At 47.7% G+C, this 22,084-nt stretch overlaps 2 protein-coding genes and 1 pseudogene across 18 annotated transcripts in view; 1 reads left to right on the top strand and 2 right to left on the bottom strand.

The window, feature by feature from the left end:
• The window catches only part of NTAQ1 (N-terminal glutamine amidase 1), a 50,789-nt gene extending 46,211 nt beyond the window's left edge, over positions 1–4,578 (bottom strand). For 4 of the 16 annotated variants that reach the window (XR_010159330.1, XR_010159331.1, XR_010159332.1 and 1 more), the window contains exon 1: positions 4,379–4,496. Coding sequence is in view for 1 of the 16 variants with exons in the window: in XM_519939.6 (XP_519939.3) it covers positions 4,303–4,385 (83 nt within the window). In the remaining 15 variants the exon portion in view is untranslated. Of the gene's footprint in view, positions 1–4,302 lie in introns of all 16 variants that reach the window. The other 12 variants (XR_010159326.1, XR_010159327.1, XR_001720407.4 and 9 more) reach the window with 6 other exon arrangements.
• Positions 4,579–4,810: 232 nt separating this feature from the next.
• ATAD2 (ATPase family AAA domain containing 2) overlaps positions 4,811–22,084 on the top strand; it is a 96,457-nt gene continuing 79,183 nt past the window's right edge. The window contains exons 1-2 of one of the 2 annotated variants that reach the window (XM_054656998.2): positions 4,811–4,987; positions 9,031–9,128. The gene's annotated coding sequence lies outside the window, so the exon portion shown is untranslated. The remainder of the gene's footprint in view (positions 4,988–9,030; positions 9,129–22,084) is intronic. The other variant, XM_054656999.2, reaches the window with a different exon arrangement.
• On the bottom strand, positions 19,370–21,022 carry LOC472913 (inosine-5'-monophosphate dehydrogenase 1-like; annotated as a pseudogene).

The raw sequence follows: 22,084 nt of genomic DNA, 5'->3' as shown, positions 1-22,084 counted from the left end.
TGCGCTCCAGCCTGGGTGACAGAGTGAGATTCTGTCTCAAAAAATGAATAAATAGGCCGGGTACGGCAGCTCATGCCTATAATCCCAGCACTTTGGGAGGCCGAGGCGGGCAGACCAAGAGGTCAAGAGATCAAGATAATCTTGGCCAACATGGTGAAACCCCGTCTCTACTAAAAATACACAAATTAGCTGGGCATGGTGGTGCATGCCTGTAGTCCCAGCTACTTAGGAGGCTGAGGCAGAACCGCTTGAATCCAGGAGGCGGAGGTTGCAGCGAGCCTAGATTGCACCACTGCACTCCAGCCTGATGACAGAGTGAGAATCCGTCTTAAATAAATAAATAAATAAATAAATAAATAAATAAATAAAAATAAATAAAAATAATTTAAGAAGTCAAAAAAGTGGTGATACCCACCTGTACTCCCAGCTACTTAGGAAGCTGAGGTGAGAGGATCACTTAAGCCCAGGAAGTTGAGGTTGCAGTGAGCCATGATCATGCCACTGCACTGTAAGCCTAGGTGACAGAGTGAGACCCTGTCTCAAAAAAAAAAAAAAAAAAAAGGCAAAAAATAACAGACGCTGGCAAGTTGGTGGAGAAAAGGGGATGCTTATACACTCCTGGTGGGAATGTAAATTAGTTAAGCCACTGTGGAAAGCAGTTTGGAGATTTTTCAAAGAACTTGAAACAGAACTACCATGCGACCTAGCAATCCCATTACTGTGTATATACCCAAAGGAATATAAATCCTACTATTAAGACACATGCACATATATGTTCATCACAGCACTATTCATGATAGCAAAGATATAGAATCAACCTAGGTACCTATCAATGGTGAACTGGATCAAGAAAATGTGGTATATATCATCCACCATGGAATACTACACAGCAATGACAAAGAACAAAAATCATGTCATTTGCAGCAACATGGATGAAGCTGGAGGCCAATATCCCAAGTGAATTAACACAGGGAGAGAAAAGCAAACACTGAATGTTCTTGCGTATAAGTGGGAGCTAAACCTTGAGTACACATGGACACAAAAAAGGAAACAGTAGACACGGGGCCTACTTGAGGGTAGAGGGTGACAGGAGGGTGAGGATCAAAACTATCTGTCTGGTAGTATGCTCACTATCTGGGTGACAAAATAATTTGTACACCAAACCCCCAACACATACACTTTACCCATGTAACAAACCTGCACATGTAACCCCAAATCTAAAATAAAAGTTGGAAGGGAAAAAAACTCAAACAAAATATGTGATTGGATAATATCTGAAATGTTCTTTAAACTCTAAACAAAAGCATAAGGGACTCAAAAAAGGGAGAGAGGGAGGGAGGGAAGAAAGGAATGAAGGAAGGAGGGAGGGAGGGAGGGAGGGAAGAAAGGAAGGAAGGGAGGGAGGGAGGGCTGTGGATTTGCCCCAAGCTGTCAGCTGATCATCTTGGCAGCAGAAAGGTTGGGACGCTCCAGGGGTTCCCAGTGATGAGCTGAGGTCAGAGATGCATGCAGATGGGGAGGACCCCTGGCACAAAGCAGGCACTCCACAATTGTTTGAAAAACACAAAACAAGTCAGAATCAGAAATGCTCTGCTGACGACACAGTCCCAAACAAATACTGGCTGCCACTATTATCATTAAGCAGGGTCTTGAAGCGTAAGTAACATCTGGAAGCTAACATGACGGAAGCTAACAGAAGTAGACAGGTGGCATTCATTTCTAGTTAAAAAACCTGCAGGATGGCCGGGCACGGTAACTCACACCTGTAATCCCAGAATTTTGGGAGGCTGAGGCAGATGGATCACCTGAGGTCAGGAGTTCAAGACCAGCCCAGCCAATGTGGTGAAACCCCGTCTCTACTAAAAATACGAAAATTAGCTGGGCATGGTGGTGGGTGCCTGTAGTCCCAGCTACTCAGGAGGCTGAGGCAGAAGAATGGCTTGAGCCCGGGAGGTGGAGGCTGCAGAGAGCCAAGATGGCACCATTGCACTCCGGCCTGGGCAACAGACTGAGACTCTGTCTCAAAAAAAAAAAAAAAAAAAAACCCCACGAAGCTGCAGGAGCCAAAGTAGTGTGGTGTCCCCACCTGATGTGTTCAGACAGGGTAGAGCACTGGTTCTCAGCAAGAGGCGATTTTGCCCCCCAACCCCTACAGGACACTTAGCAATGTCTGGAGACATTTTTGGTTGTCATAACTAGGGCTAGGGTGCTAACAGTATCTAGTGGGTAGAAGCCAGGGATGCTGCTACACGTCCTGCAATACACAGGACAGCCTCCATAGAAAAGAATTATCATGCTCAAAATGTCACTCAAGCCAAGATGGAGAAACTCTGTGGTAGAGTGGTCATCTCTTACCATTCTTCTACAAGACTGCTCTAACTCCAATACTCCAGTTGTACCAGCCTCCTCACTGTTCCTATCACACTCACAGCACGATTCCTTCTCAGAGCCTTTGTACCTGCTGTTCTCCCTGCTTAAACGACCATCCTCCAATAGTTGCAAAGCTCCCACCCTCTTTTTTCAGATCTCTTTTCAAATATCACCTTATCAACAATGTCTTCTCAAAATATCCTAATAGAAGATAAGTCACCATCCTTTATCTTATTTTTCTCATAGTATTTAACATCACCCAAACATGGTTTACTTGTTTTTTTGGCTTTTTATTTTTATTTTTTTTGAGATGGAGTCTTGCTCTGTTGCCCAGGCAGGAAGGGGCAGTGGCATCAGCTCACTGGAACCTCCACCTCCCAGGTTCAAGCGATTTTCCTGCCTCAGCTTCCCGAGTAGCTGGGATTACAGGTGCACGCCACCACACCTGGCTAATTTTTGTATTTTTAGTAGAGGCAGGGTTTCTGCATGTTGGCCAGGCTGGTCTCAGACTCCTGGCCTCAAGAGATCCGCCCACCTCGGCCTCCCAAAGTGCTGGAATTACAGGCGTGAGCCATCGCACAGGGCCTTATCTGCTTTTCTCTCAAAATGAAAGAACCAAGGGATCCATGAGGGAATTTGTCGATTTTGTTCACTGCTATATCCCCAGTGCCCAGAAGTATGCCACATACTCCAAGTGCCTAATAAACATTTATTGAATGAATGAATAAAACAATGACTGGACATTAGGGAGGAGGACTAACGGGATTTAGAAGAGAGGCAGGACAGAAAAATAGTGCAGTAGTTAAGATGCATGAACTTCAGAATCACGAAGAGGTTCCAGTTTCAGCACCACCACTTGCTAGATGTGTGATTTGGGGGCACAGAACAGCCTCTCTGTGGCTCAGTCTTTTTATTAGTAAAATGAGGATAACGATAATAAAAGAAGGTACCTCCTGGACATCGATGGAAGCACCTGCCACTGGGCCTGACATGCAATCAGGGCCGAACAAATGTTAAGCTCTTGGTGGCATTGGTTTAGTGACCAGCAGAAGGGGGAGGAGTAGGTTTAGATAGCACTGAGGTTTCCTGTACAAGGACTAGAAGCTGGGGAAGAAGCCATTACTCAGGAAAGAGTAGGTATGAGGACTAAGGCAAGGGCGGTACTTCAGCTGCAGAGGTGGCCTAGGACAGGGGTGCAATGCGTGGATTCCGGGGCCAGACCCTGACTGTAAATCCCCACTCCTTCATTCACAAGCTACGTGGCCCTGCGCAAATTACTTGCAGCCCTCTGTGCTTCAGTGCTCTCATCTTTAAACTAGGGATAACAATACCTACCTCTTAGGGTTATTGTGATGCTCAGTGATTTAGTTTACCTAAACCACCCAGAACAACGCGTGGCATATAGCAGGTGCTGTATGAATGTAACCATTATTATAATGACAACATGGTTAAGACCATGGTTTCTGCTGCCAGCGAGCCTGAACTGGATTCCTGGCTGCTATTTGCTGGGTGACCTTGGGAAGTTATCCCAAACTCTCCGTACCTTCATTCTCTTACAAAATTAAAATGACCTTCACCTCAGTCTGAAACCCCACAGGCTTCAGCAGAGTAACCTCCAAAGATTTTCAGAGCTCCACCCTTCCTGGCCCCGAAGCAGAGATCTGCTGAGTAAATCCAACCGACAAGCGCCAGGCACAGGTAATGCACTATCGACCCTATGATTCCGGACGAATTCCCAACCCCATCCAATAGCCCACGCTCTACTCAAGAGACGAGAGCTGCCATTCCCGCTCCCTCCTCCCGCAGAACTGTAGAACCCGCCGGTAGAGGCCGGGAGCGCCCCCGAGGAGGGGCCGGGAAGAGGCGGGGCCCGGTTGCGACTCGCCGCCCGGGAGCCTGGGAGACCCAGAGGCTGCGCCCGCGCCCCCTCACCAGTAGCAGCTGCTGTAGACGCAGGCGTCCCGCGGGGGGCTGGCCGGCTGGTAGTGGACAGCAGCGGGGCCATTACCTTCCATGGCCGGCTAGCTGGGCCAGGGCCCGGGCCGGAGGAAGACCGACTGGACCAGACGTAGGAAAGGGCGGGCTTGTAGTGGCCCGCGTGGGTTCCCGGCGCGGGGTGGGCGGAGCCCGGGGGGAGAGGGCCGGGGCAGTTTCCGGGTGGTGGGGCCAGTAGCGCGGTGGGCGGGGCCAGGGCGGGGCTAGCAGCACGAGTTCCCGGCGCGGGAAGCCCGGGACGAAGTAGGCGGAGCTCGGGGCAAGCGGCGCCAGTTCCTGGGAGGGTGGAGCCCAAGCGAAGTGGGCGGGTCCGGGGTGGGGTGAGTGGCGCGAACTCCCGGTGGGCGGAGCCCGGGACGAGGAGGACAGCGCGCTTCCGGGTAGGCGGAGCCCGGCTGGTGGGTGGGGCCCGGGATGGGGCGGGACTGGAGGACCGGGCTCTGGTGGGCGGAGTCAGGGGCGGGGCCCCGGTGAGCTTTGGGAGAAGAGGGGTCTCTGGCGGCGGCTTGGGGAGGAGCTAGGTTTGGGCTTGGAGTTGGGCCCTGAATGGCGCTTCGCTGTGAATCTCCCCGGGGAGGCTCTTCCAACCAGGGGCTGAGCTTCTGCGCTGTGAAGAAGCCAGGTGAGACACTGAAATAACAGAGGTTTGGGTGTGAAAATCCACGCTTCTGCACTCAGCCTGGAGTCTGCGGGAGCCCAGAGAAGAGGAGGGGAGTGGAGGTTAATTCCAATATGACCGCATCGAGGACGCTTTCCGAAAGGGATAGCACCCCAAATCTCACTCTATTGTAACTTAATCTTTTAAATTGGAAGGCCTGTAGCTATTGGCTCGAAAAGATATATTAATTCCCTGATACAGTAAATGTGAAAAAAAAAAAGTTTAAAGAGTCCATATGGTATCCTTTTTGTGTTAATCATATATTTTGTTCAATTACTGGCAGTCTGGAAGAAAAGACACCATACTGTTAAAATAGTGTTTAGGGCCGGGTGCGGTGGCTCACGCCTGTAATCCCAGCACTTTGGGAGACCGAGGCGGGTGGATCACGAGGTCAGGGGTTCGAGACCAGCCTGGCCAACATGGTGAAACTCCGTCTCTACTAAAAATACAAAAATTAGTTGGGCGTGGAGGCGCGCGCCTGTAATCCCAGATACTCGGGAGGCTGAGGCAAGAGAATCACCTGAACCCGGGAGGCGGAGGTTGCAGTGAGCCAAGATGGTGCCATTGCACTCCAGCCTGGGCAACAGGGTGAGACTCCGTCTCAAAAAAAAAAAAAGTGTTTATCTCTGGTGAATGAATGATATTAATATCAGGGACTTTCAGTTTCAAGGACTTTACACTTTACAGTCTTCTGAATTGTTTATATTTGCAATGAGCATAGCTAGCTAATCAGGGTACTTCCCATTATAAAAACTGAGATGTTTACATTGATTTTAGCCATCCACAGTTGGATTCTCCAATCTCTTCAGTCTCAAAGCTGATAAATCCTGAAGACTTGGAGCACAGTTCCTGTGTCAATTACCAATTTTATTGCCTCTCAGCTCCTAATACAAACTTCCACATAGCCTCTATGCTATATAACAACTCTGGTAAACATTTCTCCTTTAAAGTGAGTGGGAAACCCTATAAGCTAGAAGGGATTGGGGCCCTATCTTTAGCCTCCTCAAACAAAACAATTATCAGCCAATAATTTTGTATCCAGCGAAACTAAGCATCATATATTAAGGAAAGATACAGTCTTTTTCAGACAAATGGTGAGAGAATTTGCCACTACCAAGCCACCACTACAGGAACTGCTAAAAGGAGTTCTAAATCTTGAAACAAATCCTGGAAACACATCAAAACAGAACCTCGTTAAAGCATAAATCACACAGGACCTATAAAACAAAAATACAATTTAAAAAACAACAACAAAAAAACAAGGTACACAGGCAACAAAGCACGATGAATGGAATGGTACCTCACAAGTCAATCCTAACATTGAATGTAAATGGTCTAAATGCTCCATTTAAAGTGAGTGGGACAGGTGTAGTGGTGAGAACATCCTTGTGGAGTCTGCCCCAGCCCCAGACTCAGAACATGGTCCCTTCCTAACCTTGCAGGTTTAGCCTGGCAATAACCTTTCTTCAGCCTCTTGACACAAAAACCAGGGTCCTCCCTAACCCTACCTTCTATACGGTAAGGTACTGAATAGAGTTTCCTTATGTGTTATCGTTATGCCTTTATCATAGTTAATAATAATTTTTTGGCGGGGGACAGGGTCTCCCTCTGTCACCCAGGCTGGAGTGCAGTGGTGCAATCATAGCTCACTGCAGCCTCAAACTCCTGGGCTCAAGTGATCCTCCAGCCTCAGCCTCCTGAGTAGCTGAGACTGCAGGCACGCGCCACCATGTGCAGCTAACATAATTAATAGTTCTTTACATTTAACTTCCCTTGCTTGACCTACTGTGTAGTTTCTTATCCTGATTGGGCACAAACTACTTACTATAGGACTTTGAAGCCAGGCTGGGTAGGTTCTACAACTTGCCAGTTGGGTCACCTTGGGCAAAGTTACTTCACTCTTCTGTGTCTCACTTTCCTCATCTGTAAAATGAAGTTAATGATAATGCTACTACCTCATAGGGTCATTATGAGGATTAGTTGAGTTTATGTATATAAAGTACTTAGAATAGTTGTTAGCATATAATATAAATGTTAGCAACTATGATTTTTTGTTTAAAAAAAATCTGATTTCATTATTTCCCACATACCCTATATTTTTTTTTTTTTTTGAGATAAGAGTCTCAGTCTGTTGCCCAGGCTGGAGTGCTGTGGTGCAATCTTGACTCACTGCAACCTCTGCCCCCACCACCCCAGCTAAATTTGTGTATTTTTTTGTGGAGGTGGGGTTTCACCATGTTGACCAGGCTGGTCTCAAATTCCTGACCTCAAGTGATCCGCCCGCCTCGGCCACCCTCCCCGCCGCCATACTCTTGTCACTGAGTGTCTTATTCTTCCTTTGATACCCCAAGCCTTTGCACAAGATGTATGTACACTCTGTCTGATGCACTCTTTCACATGCCTTATTTGCAGCTTTTCCCAGGAAGAGTTTATTGTTGGCTTCCATCTTCCTGGAGCTTTTTTTCCTGTTTTGTCACAACTTTTATTCATATGTCTTGAAAAGCAGTAGCATGCTCAGCAACTCAATCTGTGTCTACCTCTGCCATGAGCTCTTCCAGGGCATGGGTCTTGCCCTGAGAGGTAGAATAGTATAAATAGTGCTGTAGTCAGAAACACACTCAAATCTTATCTTGGCTACTTACTACCCTGAGTGACCTTGGATAACACTAGATTTCTGAGCATCAGTTTCTTTGCAAAATGAGGATAATAATAGTAGAGTGCTTATCTAATGGGTGCTGCAGTGAAAATTAAATAAACTAATCTCTGCAAAACACTTAGCATAGTACCTGGCAGAACATAGGTACTGTCAAAAATAAACATAGCCGTTGAACATCAGTCAAAGCGATGAAAACAGATTTTATTCAGCAACTATTGACAGTAGAGGAAAGAGCTGAGCTCCATTCCAATTGTGCAGAGGTAATTTGGGCATTTGGAAAGGAGAATGAGGAAGCAGGGAGGAGTTGGGGGGCGCTCATTAGAGCCAGGGAAGTGAAAATTACAAAGGGTTGGTCAGTGTAAATACCATTAGGCCAGCCGTGTCTGCTAGCTGGCAGTTATCTAAGTTAGGATTCTATCCTCCCACAGAGACTGGGAGTCAGAGGCCCTATCCTTCCTGATGATTACATTTCAAAGGAATGGCTCTCTAAGTCCTTGAGAAGGACTTCTGAGTTGTAAGTAATACATATTTACAATTCTAAGCCCTTTTAGTAAATGCTCTAAGAAAAGGAGGTCAGGGGCCTATCATCAGGTACTGGCAACGACAAATAGTAAATTTTCCTGGGAGCTTTGAGCTTTCTTAAGCAGGCATTTTAATGGGGGGTTTGGGGGAGAAGGCTGACATAGCCTTATACTGCTAGAAGCCATGCTAGAGTTTGGTCAAGTCTGTTCGTGCAGGGATTTGGAACCAAGTTGTGCTGAGAGTTCTGCAGTTCACTACGTAATAAACAACTACATAGGCCGGGTGTAGTGGCTCACCCCTGTAATCCTAGAACTTTGGGAGACCAAGGCGGGAGGATCGCTTGAGGTCAGTTTGAGACCAACCTAGGCAACACAGCAAGACCCTGTCTCTACAAAAAAAAATTTTTTTTAATTAGCCAGGCATGGTGGTGTCTGTAGTCCTAGGTACCCAGGAGGCTGAAGCAAAAGAATTGCTTGAGCCCAGAAGTTTCAGGCTGCAGTGAACTATGATTACGCCACTGCACTCCAGCCTGGGCAACAGAGTGAGACCCTCATCTCTTAAAAAATAAATAAAATAACTTAAAAAAACTACATAATTTTGCAGTTATGATTATTATCACATAGCTCTGAGCAGGGTGTAAGCATTGTAGTTGGCATAAATCCTTGTTGAATTGATATTTTTATTAATTAAAATACAGGTGACATTGCTGTAACAAAGAAATCCAAAAATATTAGTGACTTAAATGAGATACAAATGCATCTCTCATTCCACAGCCTGAGCATATACATTCTAGAGCTGATATAGTGTCTCTGCAATATCTGTTACCCAGGCTCCTGATGTCTTATTGGGGGCCATATCTAGAGTGATGCCCTAGTTCGCATGGCTGAAGATGGCTTGTCACCCTACCTGCTGATTGCATTCTGACTGGTAAGACCAGGGAAAAGGAGTAGTGGGAGGTTCAAGGACAAAATCTGCAGGTTATGCACATCACTCTGCTCACATTCCACTGACCAAAAGATGCTCACAGGATCACATCCAGGTGTAAAGGAGATAGGAAACATACAGTTTATTCTGAGCAGTGCAGGTATTATTTGAGTGTCTCAAGCAAGAAGGGGAGAATGCATACTGAGAGATAGCCAGCAGTTTCTAATCTGCCATATTGTGCTTTTTTTTTCTGTTTCTAAACTTTCTATTATAAGCAGGAATTACTTTTTGTTTGTTTATTTATTTATTTATTTTTGCAGTTGCAAGATTTAATAGATTGAAATAGAGTGAAAACAGAGCTCCCATACAAAGGGAGGGGACCCAAATGGGGTTGCCATTGCCAGCTCAAATGCCTGGGTTTATATCCCGATCCTTGTCCCTCCCGCTGTGCTCTCAGGCAATAGATTGGCTATTTCTTTACCTCCTGTTTTTTCCTAATTAGCATTTTAGTGAGCTCTCTGATTGGCTGGGTTTGAGCTAAGTTGCAAGCCCCGTGTTTAAAGGTGGATGCGGTCACCTTCCCAGCTAGGCTTACGGATTCTTAGTCGGCCTAGGAAATCCAGCTAGTCCTGTCTCTCAGTCCGCCCTCTCAACAGGAAAACCCAAGTGCTGTTGGGGAGGTTCGCCGACGACTGCTCTAACTGCTTCTTGCTGAATTGGGGCGTAGTAGGGGTTGTGCAGTTGAAATTTCCTGGGGAGGGGTGCCTTCGATGTCATTAACATCGGAGCATGAGCTAGCAGGCTGGTCCAGGGGTCCGCGGTAGATCTTAGTCATAGACTGCATCTGGGGCTGCATTTGAAGAATGATTTGTAGTTTTGCAGCTTTGATTCTGGAAGAGACAAACGCTTTGGAGGTCCCTTCAGGGTCTCCAAAATGTTACCAGGGGTCCTTGTTCACAAAGTTTCCAAGATGGTGGCGAGCCGCTTCCAAGATGGTGGCAAGCCTCCTGTTCTCTGACCTGGGGTTCTTGGCCTCACGGATTCCAAGGAACGGAATCTTGGGCCATGCGGTGAGTGTTATAGCTCCATTAGAAGCCGTGGGTCACGGAAGAGAACCGTGGAACCCAGTGACTAGTGTTGAGCTCGATTAGGATGAACCCGGGCACTTAGCCATGCAGGAACAATGGCAAGCCTTTAGCCCGATCCAGAGCGGCAATGGGCGCCTCGCTGGATCAGGAGCACAGTGGACACCCTGCCGGATCCGGAGGGATAGAAGTCAGCGGCGGGTCTGCCACGGCAGCAAACAGCAGTGGTGGACGGCGAGCGAAAGCTCAGTTTGAGCCGTAACAAACATGGTCCAGAAGAGTGCAGTAGCAAGATTCAATAGAGTGAAATAGAGTGAAAACAGAGCTCCCATGCAAAGGGAGGGGACCCAAAGGGGGTTGCCCAGGAATTACTTTTTAGATTGAGAAAAATAGATCATAAAAAACATATAGGCTGGGCATGGTGGCTCACACCTGTAATCCCAGCACTTTGGGAGGCCAAGGCGGGTGGATCACTTGACGTCAGGAGTGTGAGACCAGCCTGACCAACATGGAGAAACCCCTGTCTCTACTAAAAATACAAAATTAGCCGGGTGTGATGGCGCATGCCCGTAATCCCAGCTACTCGGGAGGCTGAGGCAGGAGAATCGCTTGAACCTGGGAGGTGGAGGTTGCCGTGAGCTGAGAGTACACCATTGCACTCCAGCCTGGGCAACAAGAGCAAAATTCTGCTAATAAATAAATAAATAAATAATATGATCCTACAATAGAAACTATAAAAACGGATATGGTTTCAGAAGAGTAGGAGATGGTTAGAACCAGATTCTGACCTACAAACTCCAATGATCTGGTTAAGGAAGAAATACGAAATGCTACTCAAAGAAACCTGTGTTCAGTGAAATTAAGATATTAATGGGCAGGTGTTTCGAAGAGAGATAAATAACAGGAAATTATAAGAAAGGCCACAGACATGTAAAAGGAGATCCAGGGAATCCACAGCACACAGTATATTGAGCTTTAATAACAAAAGGTTTTTTTAAAAACTTTTTTTATTGGAAGGATGTGCTTTTAATGCTTTTTTTTTTTTTTTCCGAGATGGAGTCTCACTCTTGTCACACCCAGACTGGAGTCTAGTGGTGCAATCTCGGCTCACTGCAACCTCCACCTCCCAGGTTCAAGCAGTTCTCCTGCCTCAGCCTCCCGAGTAGCTGGGACTACAGGTGTGTGCCACGACACCCGGCTAATTTTTGTATTTTTAGTACAAAACTAAACCAACCCCAGGTGATCCACCTGCCTCAGCCTCCCAAAGTGCTGGGATTACAGACGCGAGCCCCTGTGCCCGGCCAAGGATTATTATTTAAAAACAAAAACTAGAATGGGTGTAGTAGCTCAAGCTTGTAATCCCAGCACTTTGGGAGACTGAGGCAGAAGGATCACCTGAGCCCAGGCGATCAAAGCTGTAGTGAGGTATGATTCAGCCACCGCACTCCAGCCTGTGTGACAGAGCGAGACCCTGTCTCAAAAGAAAAACAAATTGGCAAAACAAAACCAAAACCCTGACATTCCCACTGTTATTCTAATTTGCATTTATCTGATTTGCATTATGCTATTTTCTCAAGTTAAAGCGATCATTTCAATACAAAGCAATTTGTGCTATGGCAGCAATGTACTATGTGAACTCAGAGGGTAGAGTCCTTATCACTGGGGGTGGGAAGTTGGCTGGGTTGAAACACAATATGAGACCCATCTGAATTATATTGGGGTGGGAAGCAGGTCCATACTTGTGGTATTAGACTCACTGCTGTGTACCATACCTTACATGGGAAAACTGAGAAATTAAACTATGTATGTTCGGGAGAGGTCAATAGAGAGGTAAGGCCTGAAAACCACATTATAAGAATATATCAGCCGGGGCCGTGGCTCATACCTGTAACCCCAGCACTTCGAGGGGCAGAGGCGAGTGGATCACCTGAGGTCAGGAGTTAGATGAGTCTGGCCAACACAGCAAAACCCCGTCTCTACTAAAAATACAACAATTAGCCAGGCGTGGTGGCACGCGCCTGTAGTCCCAGCTACTGAGGAGGCTGAGCCACGAGAATCGCTTGAACTTGGGAGGCGGAGGTTGCAGTGAGCTGAGATGGCGCCACTGCACTACAGCCTGGGTGATAGAGCGAGACTCCGTCTCAAAAAAAAAAAAAAAGAATATATCTTCCAGGCCGGGCGCGGTGGCTCACGCCTGTAATCCCAGCACTTTGGGAGGCCGAGGCGGGTGGATCACCTGAGGTCAGGAGTTTGAGACCAGCCTGGCCAACATGGTGAAACCCTGTCTCTACTAAAAATACAAAAAGTAGCTGGGCATGGTGGCAGGCGCCTGTAATCTCAGCTACTTGGGAGGCTGAGGCAGGAGAATAGCTTGAACCCCAGAGGCAGAGGGTTCAGTGAGCCGAGAACGTGCCATTGCACTCCAGCCTGGGCGACAAGAGTGAAACTCTGCCTCAAAAAGGAAAGGAAAGGGAGGGGAGGGGACGGGAGGGGAGACCACCATTAATGCCATGGCTCTGTATCCTTTGCTCTGCCACCATGAATAATCTCTGCCCCGCATCTTTGGGTCATTCCTCCCAGAGGAAATAAATGCCTCAGATAGGAGCAGCCCATTGGCTGGTCCAAGGTCACATGCCTGAATCCTTATTGCCAGGTTTCCAGGGAAATGAAGTGTATTTCCCTGTAGGATTTCCACAGAAGGAGGCTGGGCCCTGCCTAAACCAAACCCACCCAAAGAGAAAAATCTCCCAGACAGAAGGGGAATCTGGGATATAGTTAAAACATGGAATAGAATAGCTAATATATGGCAAATGTCAAAATGTCTCCCCACCTCCATTCAATTAATTTTTTTTCTTCTTTTGTGGGAAATCAATAAGATTTGGTATACAATTTAAGTAAGCTCACATTTGCAACATTCCTGAAAGAAATCCCAGTCCAAATTAATGTTTACTTTCTAATTTTGCTACCAAAGAACAGAAAGGGACCCACCTATGACCTCATCCCAAATGAGGTAGTGGAATCATGATTAGCTCTTACCTGAGCCTCGTTTCTGTAGCACATGAAGTAAGAACACTTGAGTCTTTCTGAAGCAATCAGGGGTTACCAACAAGAACCTCCGTTTCTTTTTTTTTTTTTTTGAGACGGAGTCTCACTCCGTCACCTAAGCTGGAGTGCAGTGACGCAATCTTGGCTCACTGCAACCTCCGCCTCCTAGGTTCAAGCAATTCTTCTGCCTCAGCCTCCCGAGTAGCTGGGATTACAGTCGTGTGCCACCACACCCAGCTAATTTTTGTATTTTTAGTAGAGATGGAGTTTTGCCGTGTTGGCCAGGTTGAACTCTTGATCTCAAGTGATCCACCTGCCTCAGCCTCCCAAAGTGCTGGGACTACAGGCGCCCGCCACCACACCCAGCTAATTTTTGTATTTTTAGTAGAGATGGGGTTTTACCATGTTGGCCCAGCTGGTCTTGAACTCCTGACCTCAGATGATCCACCCGCCTCGGCCTCCCAAAGTGCTGGGACTACAGGCACCCGCCACCACACCCAGCTAATTTTTGTATTTTTAGTAGAAATGGGGTTTTACCATGTTGACCCAGCTGGTCTTGAACTCCTGACCTCAGATGATCCACCCGCCTTGGCCTCCCAAAGTGCTGGGACTACAGGCACCCGCCACCACACCCAGCTAATTTTTGTATTTTTAGTAGAGATGGGGTTTTACCATGTTGGCCCAGCTGGTCTTGAACTCCTGACCTCAGATGATCCACCTGCCTCAGCCTCCCAAAGTGCTGGGATTACAGGTGTGAGCCACCACACCCAGCCTCTACTGCCTTATTATTTTTTTTTTTTCCTAAATCAAGTCACTCCTAACTAGAATAGTTAAGATTAGAAAAGATAGAACTGGTCACCAAGAGAAGACCAATCCCAGACCAACTGTACTATATACATTTCCCAGGGGTGCTATATGTAACAAATTACCACAAACTTGGTAACCTTTAAAAACCAGGAATGTATTCTCTCACAGTTCAAGAGTCCGGAAGTCTGAAATCAAAGCGTCAGCCAGGTTGATTCTTTCTGGAGATTTGGAGGAAGAATCTGTTTCATGCTTCTCTCCTGGCTTGCAGTGGTTGCTGGCAAACCTTGGCATTTCTTGGCTTATAAACACATCACTGCAATCTCTGCCTGTCTTCACATCACTGCCTTCTCTGTGTCTGTATGCACCAATCTCTCTATGCTTTCCCTTATAAGAACACTAGTCATTGGATTTAGGGTTCACCATAAACGAGAATAATCTCATGTCGAGATTTTAATTACATCTGCAAAGATCCTATTTCCAAATCAGATCACATTCACAAGGGGAGGTTTATATCCTTTATGGGGGCACAGTTCAACTCACTAATCCAACCAAAAGCTAAAGCCAGTGTGGTAATTTTTTTTTTTTTTTTTGAGACAGGGTCTCACTCTATCGCCCAGGCTAAAGTGCAGTGGCGAGATCTCGGCTCACTGCAGCCTCCACCTCCCAGGCTCAAGTGATCCTCCTGACTCAGTCTCCCAAGCAGCCAAGAGTACTGGCGTGCACCACAACGCCCGGCTAATTTCTGTATTTTGGGTAGAGATGGGGCTTCACCATGTTGCCCAGGCTGGTCTTGAATCTCTGGCCTCAAAGGATCCTCCTGCCTTGGCCTCCCAAAATGTTGGGAGGGCTAAAGCCACCACACCCGGCTCCAGTGTGGTAATTCCTTAATGTTTAATATTATAAAGAGAGAATAAAGGAATAGAGAAAAGCTTTTGGCTGGCCATCTGTTAGTGTTCTGGAATTTTGATTTCTTTGCTTAGTTTTTTTTTTTAATTTTATTAAAACTTTTTTTTTTTTTTTTTTTTTTTTTGTGAGACAGTGTCTCGCTCTGTCCCCCAGGCTGGAGTGCAGTGGTGTGATCTTCTGGGCTCACTGCAACCTCTGCCTCCCAGTTTCAAGCAATTCTCCTGTCTCAGCCTCCCAAGTAGCTGGGATTATAGGCATGTGCCACCACACCCAACTAATTTTTGTATTTTTAGTAGAGACACAGTTTCACTATGTTGGCCAGGCTAGTCTCGAACTCCTGGTGTCAAGTGATCTGCCTGCCTCGGCCTTCCAAAGTGCTGGGATTATAGGCATAAGCCACTATGCCCAGCCTGCCTTCATGTTTTATAACCCCAAGAATAATCAATATTCTGACTTCTAACAGCAAAAGTTAGTTTTGTCTGTGTTTCTGCTTAATATAAAAGGAATTATTCAGGCTTCTTTTGCTTAATATTCTGTTTGTAAGATTTATTCATATTATTGCATCTAGTTGTTGTACATAGTTTTTGACCTAGCCATTGCACTTCTAGAAATTTATTCTACAGATACAATGTAGAAGTGATATTTGAACCTATTTATTCATAGCAGTTATGCAATAGCAAGAGAACGGAAACAAATGTTCAGCAAGAAAGATCTACTTAAATAAAATACGGTGTGTCCACAGAGTGGACTATGATGTTGCTGAACAAAGAGAGGAAGTTCTTTATGTACTCACAGGGAAAGATCACTAAGACCTAGATAAAGAAGCACAGTACAGAACAGAGTGTACAGTATGCTACATTTGTGTAAACAGGGTGAAAATTAATACCCATGCAAACACATGCTCATACTTACTTGTATAGTATAAATCAGAGGTTAGAAAACTAGCCAGGTGTGGTGGTTCATGTCTGTAATCCCAGCACTTCGGAAGGCCGAGGTGGGCAGATCATCTGAGCTCAGGAGTTGGAGACTAGCTTGGCCAATATGGTGAAACCCCATCTCTACTAAAAATACAAAGAAAAAAAAAAAAAAGCCAGGCTTCATGGTGCTTGCCTGTAATCCCAGCTACTCGGGAGGCTGAGGCAGAAGAATCACTTGAGCCTGGGAAGCAGAGGTTGCAGTGAGCTGAGGTCGCACCATTGCACTCCAGCCTGGGCAACAAGAGCAAAACTGCGTCTCAAAAAAAAAAAAAAAAAAGAAAGAAAGAAAAAGAAAAAGAAAACTATGACCTCCTTGGGACAAATACAGCCTGAGATCTGTTTTTGTAAATAAAGTGTTATTGAAACACAATCATGCCCATTTGTGTCTATATTGTATGTGGCCACTTTTTCACTACTATGGGATTGAGTAATTGCTACAAATATCATACCATCCACAAAACCTAGAATATTTACTCTCTGGCCATTTACAGAAAAAGTTTGCCAGCCCCTAGGGTAGTGGGTTAAATAGTGGCTCCAAAAAGATATTCAAGTCCCAACCCCCCTCTTATGTGTGAATGTGATCTGATTTGGAAACAGGGTCTTTGCAGATATAACTAAGATCTCAAAATGAGATCATTCTGGATTCAGGGTGTGCTCTAAATAGTTCAATGACTGACGTCCTTATAAGAGAAAGGGGGGGCTGGGCACGGTTGCTCACGCCTGTAATCCCAGCACTTTGGGAGGCCGAGGTGGGTGGATCATGAGGTCAGGAGTTCAAGACCAGCCTGGCCAAAAATACAAAAATTAGCCAGGCGTGGTGGCGGGCGCCTGTAATCCCAGCTACTCTGGAGGCTGAGGCAGGAGAATCACTTGAACCCGGGAGGCAGAGGTTGCAGTGAGCCAAGATCGCGCCACTGCACTCCAGCCTGGGCGACAGAGCGAGACTTCATCTCAAAAGAAAAAAAAAAAAAAAGAGAGAGAAAGTGGGGAGAGACTTGAGTACAAGCACAAAAAGACAGGAAAGAAGGACATATGATGTGAAAGCAGAGTGTGGACTTACACTCCTACAAGCCAAGAAACTCCGAAGGTTGTCAGCAGACACCAGCAGCTGGGAGACAGGCATGGAATAGATTCTCACTCAGAGCCCCCAGAAGGAAGCAACATGGCCAACACCTTGATTTTGGATTTCTTGCCTCCTTAACCATCAGAGAATAAATTTCTGTTGTTTTAAGCCACCAAGTTTTTGGTAAGTTGTTGCAGCAGCCTCAGGAAATGAACATACCTGATATAGATGATCTCTGGAAGGATACCCAAGAAATGAATAACTTTGGTTGCTGATGGGAAGGGTGACAAGATGGCTAGCAAAGGGGCATATGAAGGAGACTTTTAATCCATATGCTCCTTTGTAACTTAAAATTTAACCATATGAATATACTACATCTTGAAAAATAAATACAATGTAAATAGAAAAGTTAATAACTCCTAATTGGTTTAGCCCAGAGAAGAGAGTTACCTCTGATTGTAGCAGGTGTCTAAAATAATCACTGTAAAGCATGTTGCCTTTTTAGTCTGCTCAGCTCTGACCAGCTAAAATAGCCTCCGCTCCTGCTGGTGTGGCTTCCTGTGGATGGCCTCACAAGGTCACTTTATGTCAACAGCACACCTAGACAAAGTCCTTCTGCTGAAGGCAGACAGGATCTTCTGTAGGCTGTGATCTGAAATAGATCCCCCATCTATGTCCATTTCGCATCTGCTCACTGCCACTAGTCCAGGCCACCATCTTCTCTCACCAGGACAGTGCAGTAACCTCCTAGTTTTTCATTCTACATCTGTTCTTGCTACTTCCAATCATTCTCACCAAAGAGCCAATCATGTGACTTCTTTCCTTTGCTGTCCTTTCACAGCTGCTCTTTGCAAATGGATCAAAACCAAACTCCCATTCTGGCGTGGTGGTGCATGCCTGTAGTCCCAGCTACTCAGGAGGCTGAGGTGGGAGGATTGGTTGAATCCAGGAGTTCAAGGTTGTAGCAAGCTGTGATTGCGCCTGTGAATAGCCACTGCACTGCAGCCTGGGCAACATAGGGAGACCCTGTCTCTAAAATAAATCAATAAATGTTTAAAAAAAAAAAACCCTCCTGGCTGGGCGCAGTGGCTCACGCCTGTAATCCCACCACTTTGGGAGGCCTAAGTGGGCGTATCACCTGAGCTCAGGAGTTCGAGACCAGCCTGGGCAACATGGCAAAACCCCGTCTCCACGAAAAATACAAAAAATTAGCTGGGAGCAGAGGTGTGCCCCTATAGTCCCAGCTACTTCCAGCTACTTGGAGGTTGAGGTGGGAGAATCTCTTGAGCCTGGGAGGTGGAGGTTGCAGTGAGCTAAAATCCCACCACTGCACTCCAGCCTGGGTGACAGAGTGAGACCCTTTCTCAAAACAACAACAAAACCCCTCTCTATCGTGCTCTTGAAGCGCGCCATCTTGCCCATGCATACCCTTCTATTCTCAGTAGCTACTTCTCTAGCAATCAACTCTTTCCTCGCCACATTCCAGAACAGCGCGACACAAATCACTCTGTGGATAAGAATCACCAGGAGACTTCCTGAAAGAAATCCAAGTTTCCAGGCCTTATCTCAGACCCATGAAATCAGGATCTTTAGAGGAGGCACCTGAAGCTGTGTGTAGTGTGTTGATTTTTATTTTTATTATTATTATTATTTTTGGCGTTGAGACCTGCTTGATTTATTCTGATTATTTAATACACAATGACGCAACTGTGATCCCAAAGTGTGCAAAGTTAAAGCCTTCAACTGCAGCTGAGGAGAGGGCAGGAATGGTACACCTGGGGACGGTGGTGAGTCAGGAATGAGGGGCAGGCAGCCATGACCAGAGCAGCCTTCTCCCCAGGGACAGGGACAGGGGAGTGGCCTGAGGAGCAGGACCCAAGGGTAGCCCAGGGCCGAGGAAGGGGGCAGAGACCTCCCCTTAGCCTAGGTCAGGAGCTCAGAAGTGCCACATGGCTGAGGGGGCAGCAGGCCAGAGGCAGGGCCAGGAGAGCACCATTTCCTGGGGGGCTGGGGGCAGGGAAGTGCCCTACAGGAGAAGCCAGGAGGGGCTGCCTGCCCCTGGGGTGGGGGCCAGGCTGCAGCAGGCTGCAGCAAGACCTGAAGCAGGCGTAGGGCCTGAGAGCCCGGCTGGCTGGGCTCTGGGGGCCTCCCAGGGCAGCCTGGCCCAGGGAGCAGTCCTGACTCTGCAGGGGATGCCCAACGAGGGGTCACAGACCCCTCACAACTTCGCCTCCTCTCTCCCTGGAAAGGAGCTGGGGAACCCGTAGTGCAAATCTGTGGACTACTCAGTGATGGAGGGAGGCTATGCCCGAAGGTGGACACTTGGGGGTGCCCCCTCCACCACCTCGGCCTCCACTGCTGTCAGTACAGCCGCTTCTCCTAAGAGTGCAGGCCATGGACGCCACCCTCAATCTGGGCCAACATGGTACGCTTCTCAAACTTGAGCTCTCCTGAGTACATCATGGACCAAAGGACAGACAGGCTGCGGGCCCTGATATCCTGGCAGCCATGCTGGATGCCCACTGTGAGGTAGGGCACGAACTTCTGAATGGACCCTTTGTCCTGGATGGAGCCCGAGACACCCTGTGTGATCTTCACTTTATCCCCCTCACTGAAGTATCGTTCCTGGCTGCTGCTGCTCTTCTCTATGGCATCCAGCAAGCCTGTGCCCCAGTATTTCTTGAGCCGCACCCCATCTGAGAACTATTCGCTGGGGGCCTCCAAGGTGGCAGCCAGCAGCGAGCCCATCATCACTATGGAGGCACCAAGGGCCAGCACCTTGACGTGCCCCACAGTCAGGATGCCACCATCGGCTATGATGGGCACACCAAAGTGCTGGGCATACTCAGCCACCTTGTACACACAGTGTCCTGGGGGCAACCACATGCCATCACTTCCGGGGTGATGCAGAGGGAGCCGCAGCGTATGCCCACACACAGCCCGTCCACACCAGCGTCAGTCAGGTTCTTGGCCTGGGCTGCTGTCACCACGTTCCCCCCAATCACCTGGAGGTGGGAGTACTTCTGTTTGATGTAATACACCATGGCAGTTGATACAGCAAGTTCCCTTCGGACAAGTCCAAGACTATGACGTCGACACCCGCCTGGGTGAGCAGATCCAGGTGGTATTTGTCATCCTCACAGGTGCCCACAGCTGCCCCACACAGCAGCTGCTCATGGGAATCCTTGGAGGCCACAGGGTAGTCTCGGTTCTTCAGGTCGGTGAGGGCAATGATGGCCACCAGCTCATCGTCATCATTGACGATAGGCAGCTTCACTTTCTTGCTTTGCTGCAGGATCTCATTTGCCTCTTTCAACATCACTCCTGCTGGAGCCACCACCAGCTCAATCCTTGGCATCATCACCTCACTGAGGAGGGTGGTGTGGTCCTTCTCAGCAAGAAAGTCGATGTCTCAGGAGGTGACAATGCCCACCGGCTTGCTGCCCATGGTGCCTGTCTCAGTGATGGGGATACCAGAGAAGCCATGCCGCATCGTGGCCTCCAGCACATCACCCACAGGGTGCGAGGGGCTCAGCACCATGGGGTCCGTGATGAAGCCATGTTCAAACTTCTTGACCTTCCGCACCTCCTTGGCCTGGAACTCTGGGGTGCAGTTGTGGTGAATGAAACCAATACCTCCCACCAGAGCCATCGTGATGGCCATGTTGCCCTCTGTCACAGTGTCCACGGAGGAAGAGATCAGCGGCGTCTTCAGCGTGATCTTCCAGGTAAGGGTTGAGGTCAGGTCCGCCTCATCAGCTATGAAGTCTATAAATCCTGGGAGAATCAGGAACTCGTTGTAGGTGAGGCTGTCGGCTCTGGCGAAGAGCTGCTGCGTGGTGAGCCCGTCCTCGGGCACGCAGCCGGTGCCCCGGCTCATCAGGTAGTCCGTCAGGCTGCCAGAGACCCGGCGACCCAACATAAACACCCGCTCGGCCGCCAGCCTGCCAGGGCAGGCTATTTTTTTGAGACTGGGTCTCACTATGTTCCCCCGAATGGTTTGGAACTGCTGGGCTCAAGCGATCCTCCCACCTCAGCCTCCCAAGTAGCTGGTACTACAGGCCTGCACCACCACACCTGGCTTTGTGTAGTGTGTTTAATAAGCTCCCTGGGGAATTCTATCTTTGCAGTTCTGGAAGCATTTTCAACTATTTTGGACTCCCTACCTCAGGGCCTTTGCACTTGTTCTTCCCATTCCCTGGAAAACCCTGCCAATTTTTTTATCGGCTGATTCCTTCTCATATTTTACGTGTCATCTAAAATGTCGCCTCCTCAGACTGATCTTTCTTTTTTATTTATTTATTTTTGGCTGGAGTCCCACTCTGTCGCCAAGGCTGGAGTGCAGTGGCATGATCTTGGCTCACTGCAACCTCTGCCTCACGGGTTCAAGCAGTTCTCCTGCCTCAGCCTCCCGAGTAGCTGGGATTACAAGTGTGTGCCACCACACCTGGCTAATTTTTGTATTTCTAGTAGAGACAAGGTTTTGCCATGTTGGCCAGGCTAGTCTCGAACTCCTGACCTCAAGCAATCTGCCTGCCTCGCCCTCCCAAAGTGCTGGGATTACAGGTGTGACACATGCCTGGCCTCAGACCTTTCTTTCTTTCCTTCTTTTTTTGAGATGGAGTTTCCCTCTTGTTGCCCAATGGCATAATCTCGGCTCACCGTAACCTCTGCCTCCCAGGTTCAAGAAATTCTTCTGCCTCAGCCTCCTGAGTAGCTGGGATTACAGGCGCCCGCCACCATGCCCGGCTAATTTTGTATTTTTGGTAGAGATGGGGTTTCTCCATGTTGGTCAGGCTGGTCTCGAACTCCCGACCTCAGGTGATACCCACCTCGGCCGCCCCGCCTGGCCTCAGATTGACCTTTCAAGTCCACTGTATGTTTCCCTCCTCTTCCTTCAACCACTCTGTATCACATGACCCTGTTTCATTTTCTTTATACCACTTGCTATAATGAAGTTACCTTGTTTATTTACTTCCTTGTTTATCCACTGAGTACCTCTTAGAATGTAAGCTCCATGAACCTAGGGTTCCTGGTTCACTGCTTTACTCCCTGCACCTCTAACTATGCTTAGAA

Source organism: Pan troglodytes, chromosome 7, assembly GCF_028858775.2.
Source record: "Pan troglodytes isolate AG18354 chromosome 7, NHGRI_mPanTro3-v2.0_pri, whole genome shotgun sequence".
Taxonomy (NCBI): Eukaryota; Metazoa; Chordata; class Mammalia; order Primates; family Hominidae; genus Pan; species Pan troglodytes.
This window is presented reverse-complemented; position numbering and strand designations above follow the sequence as displayed.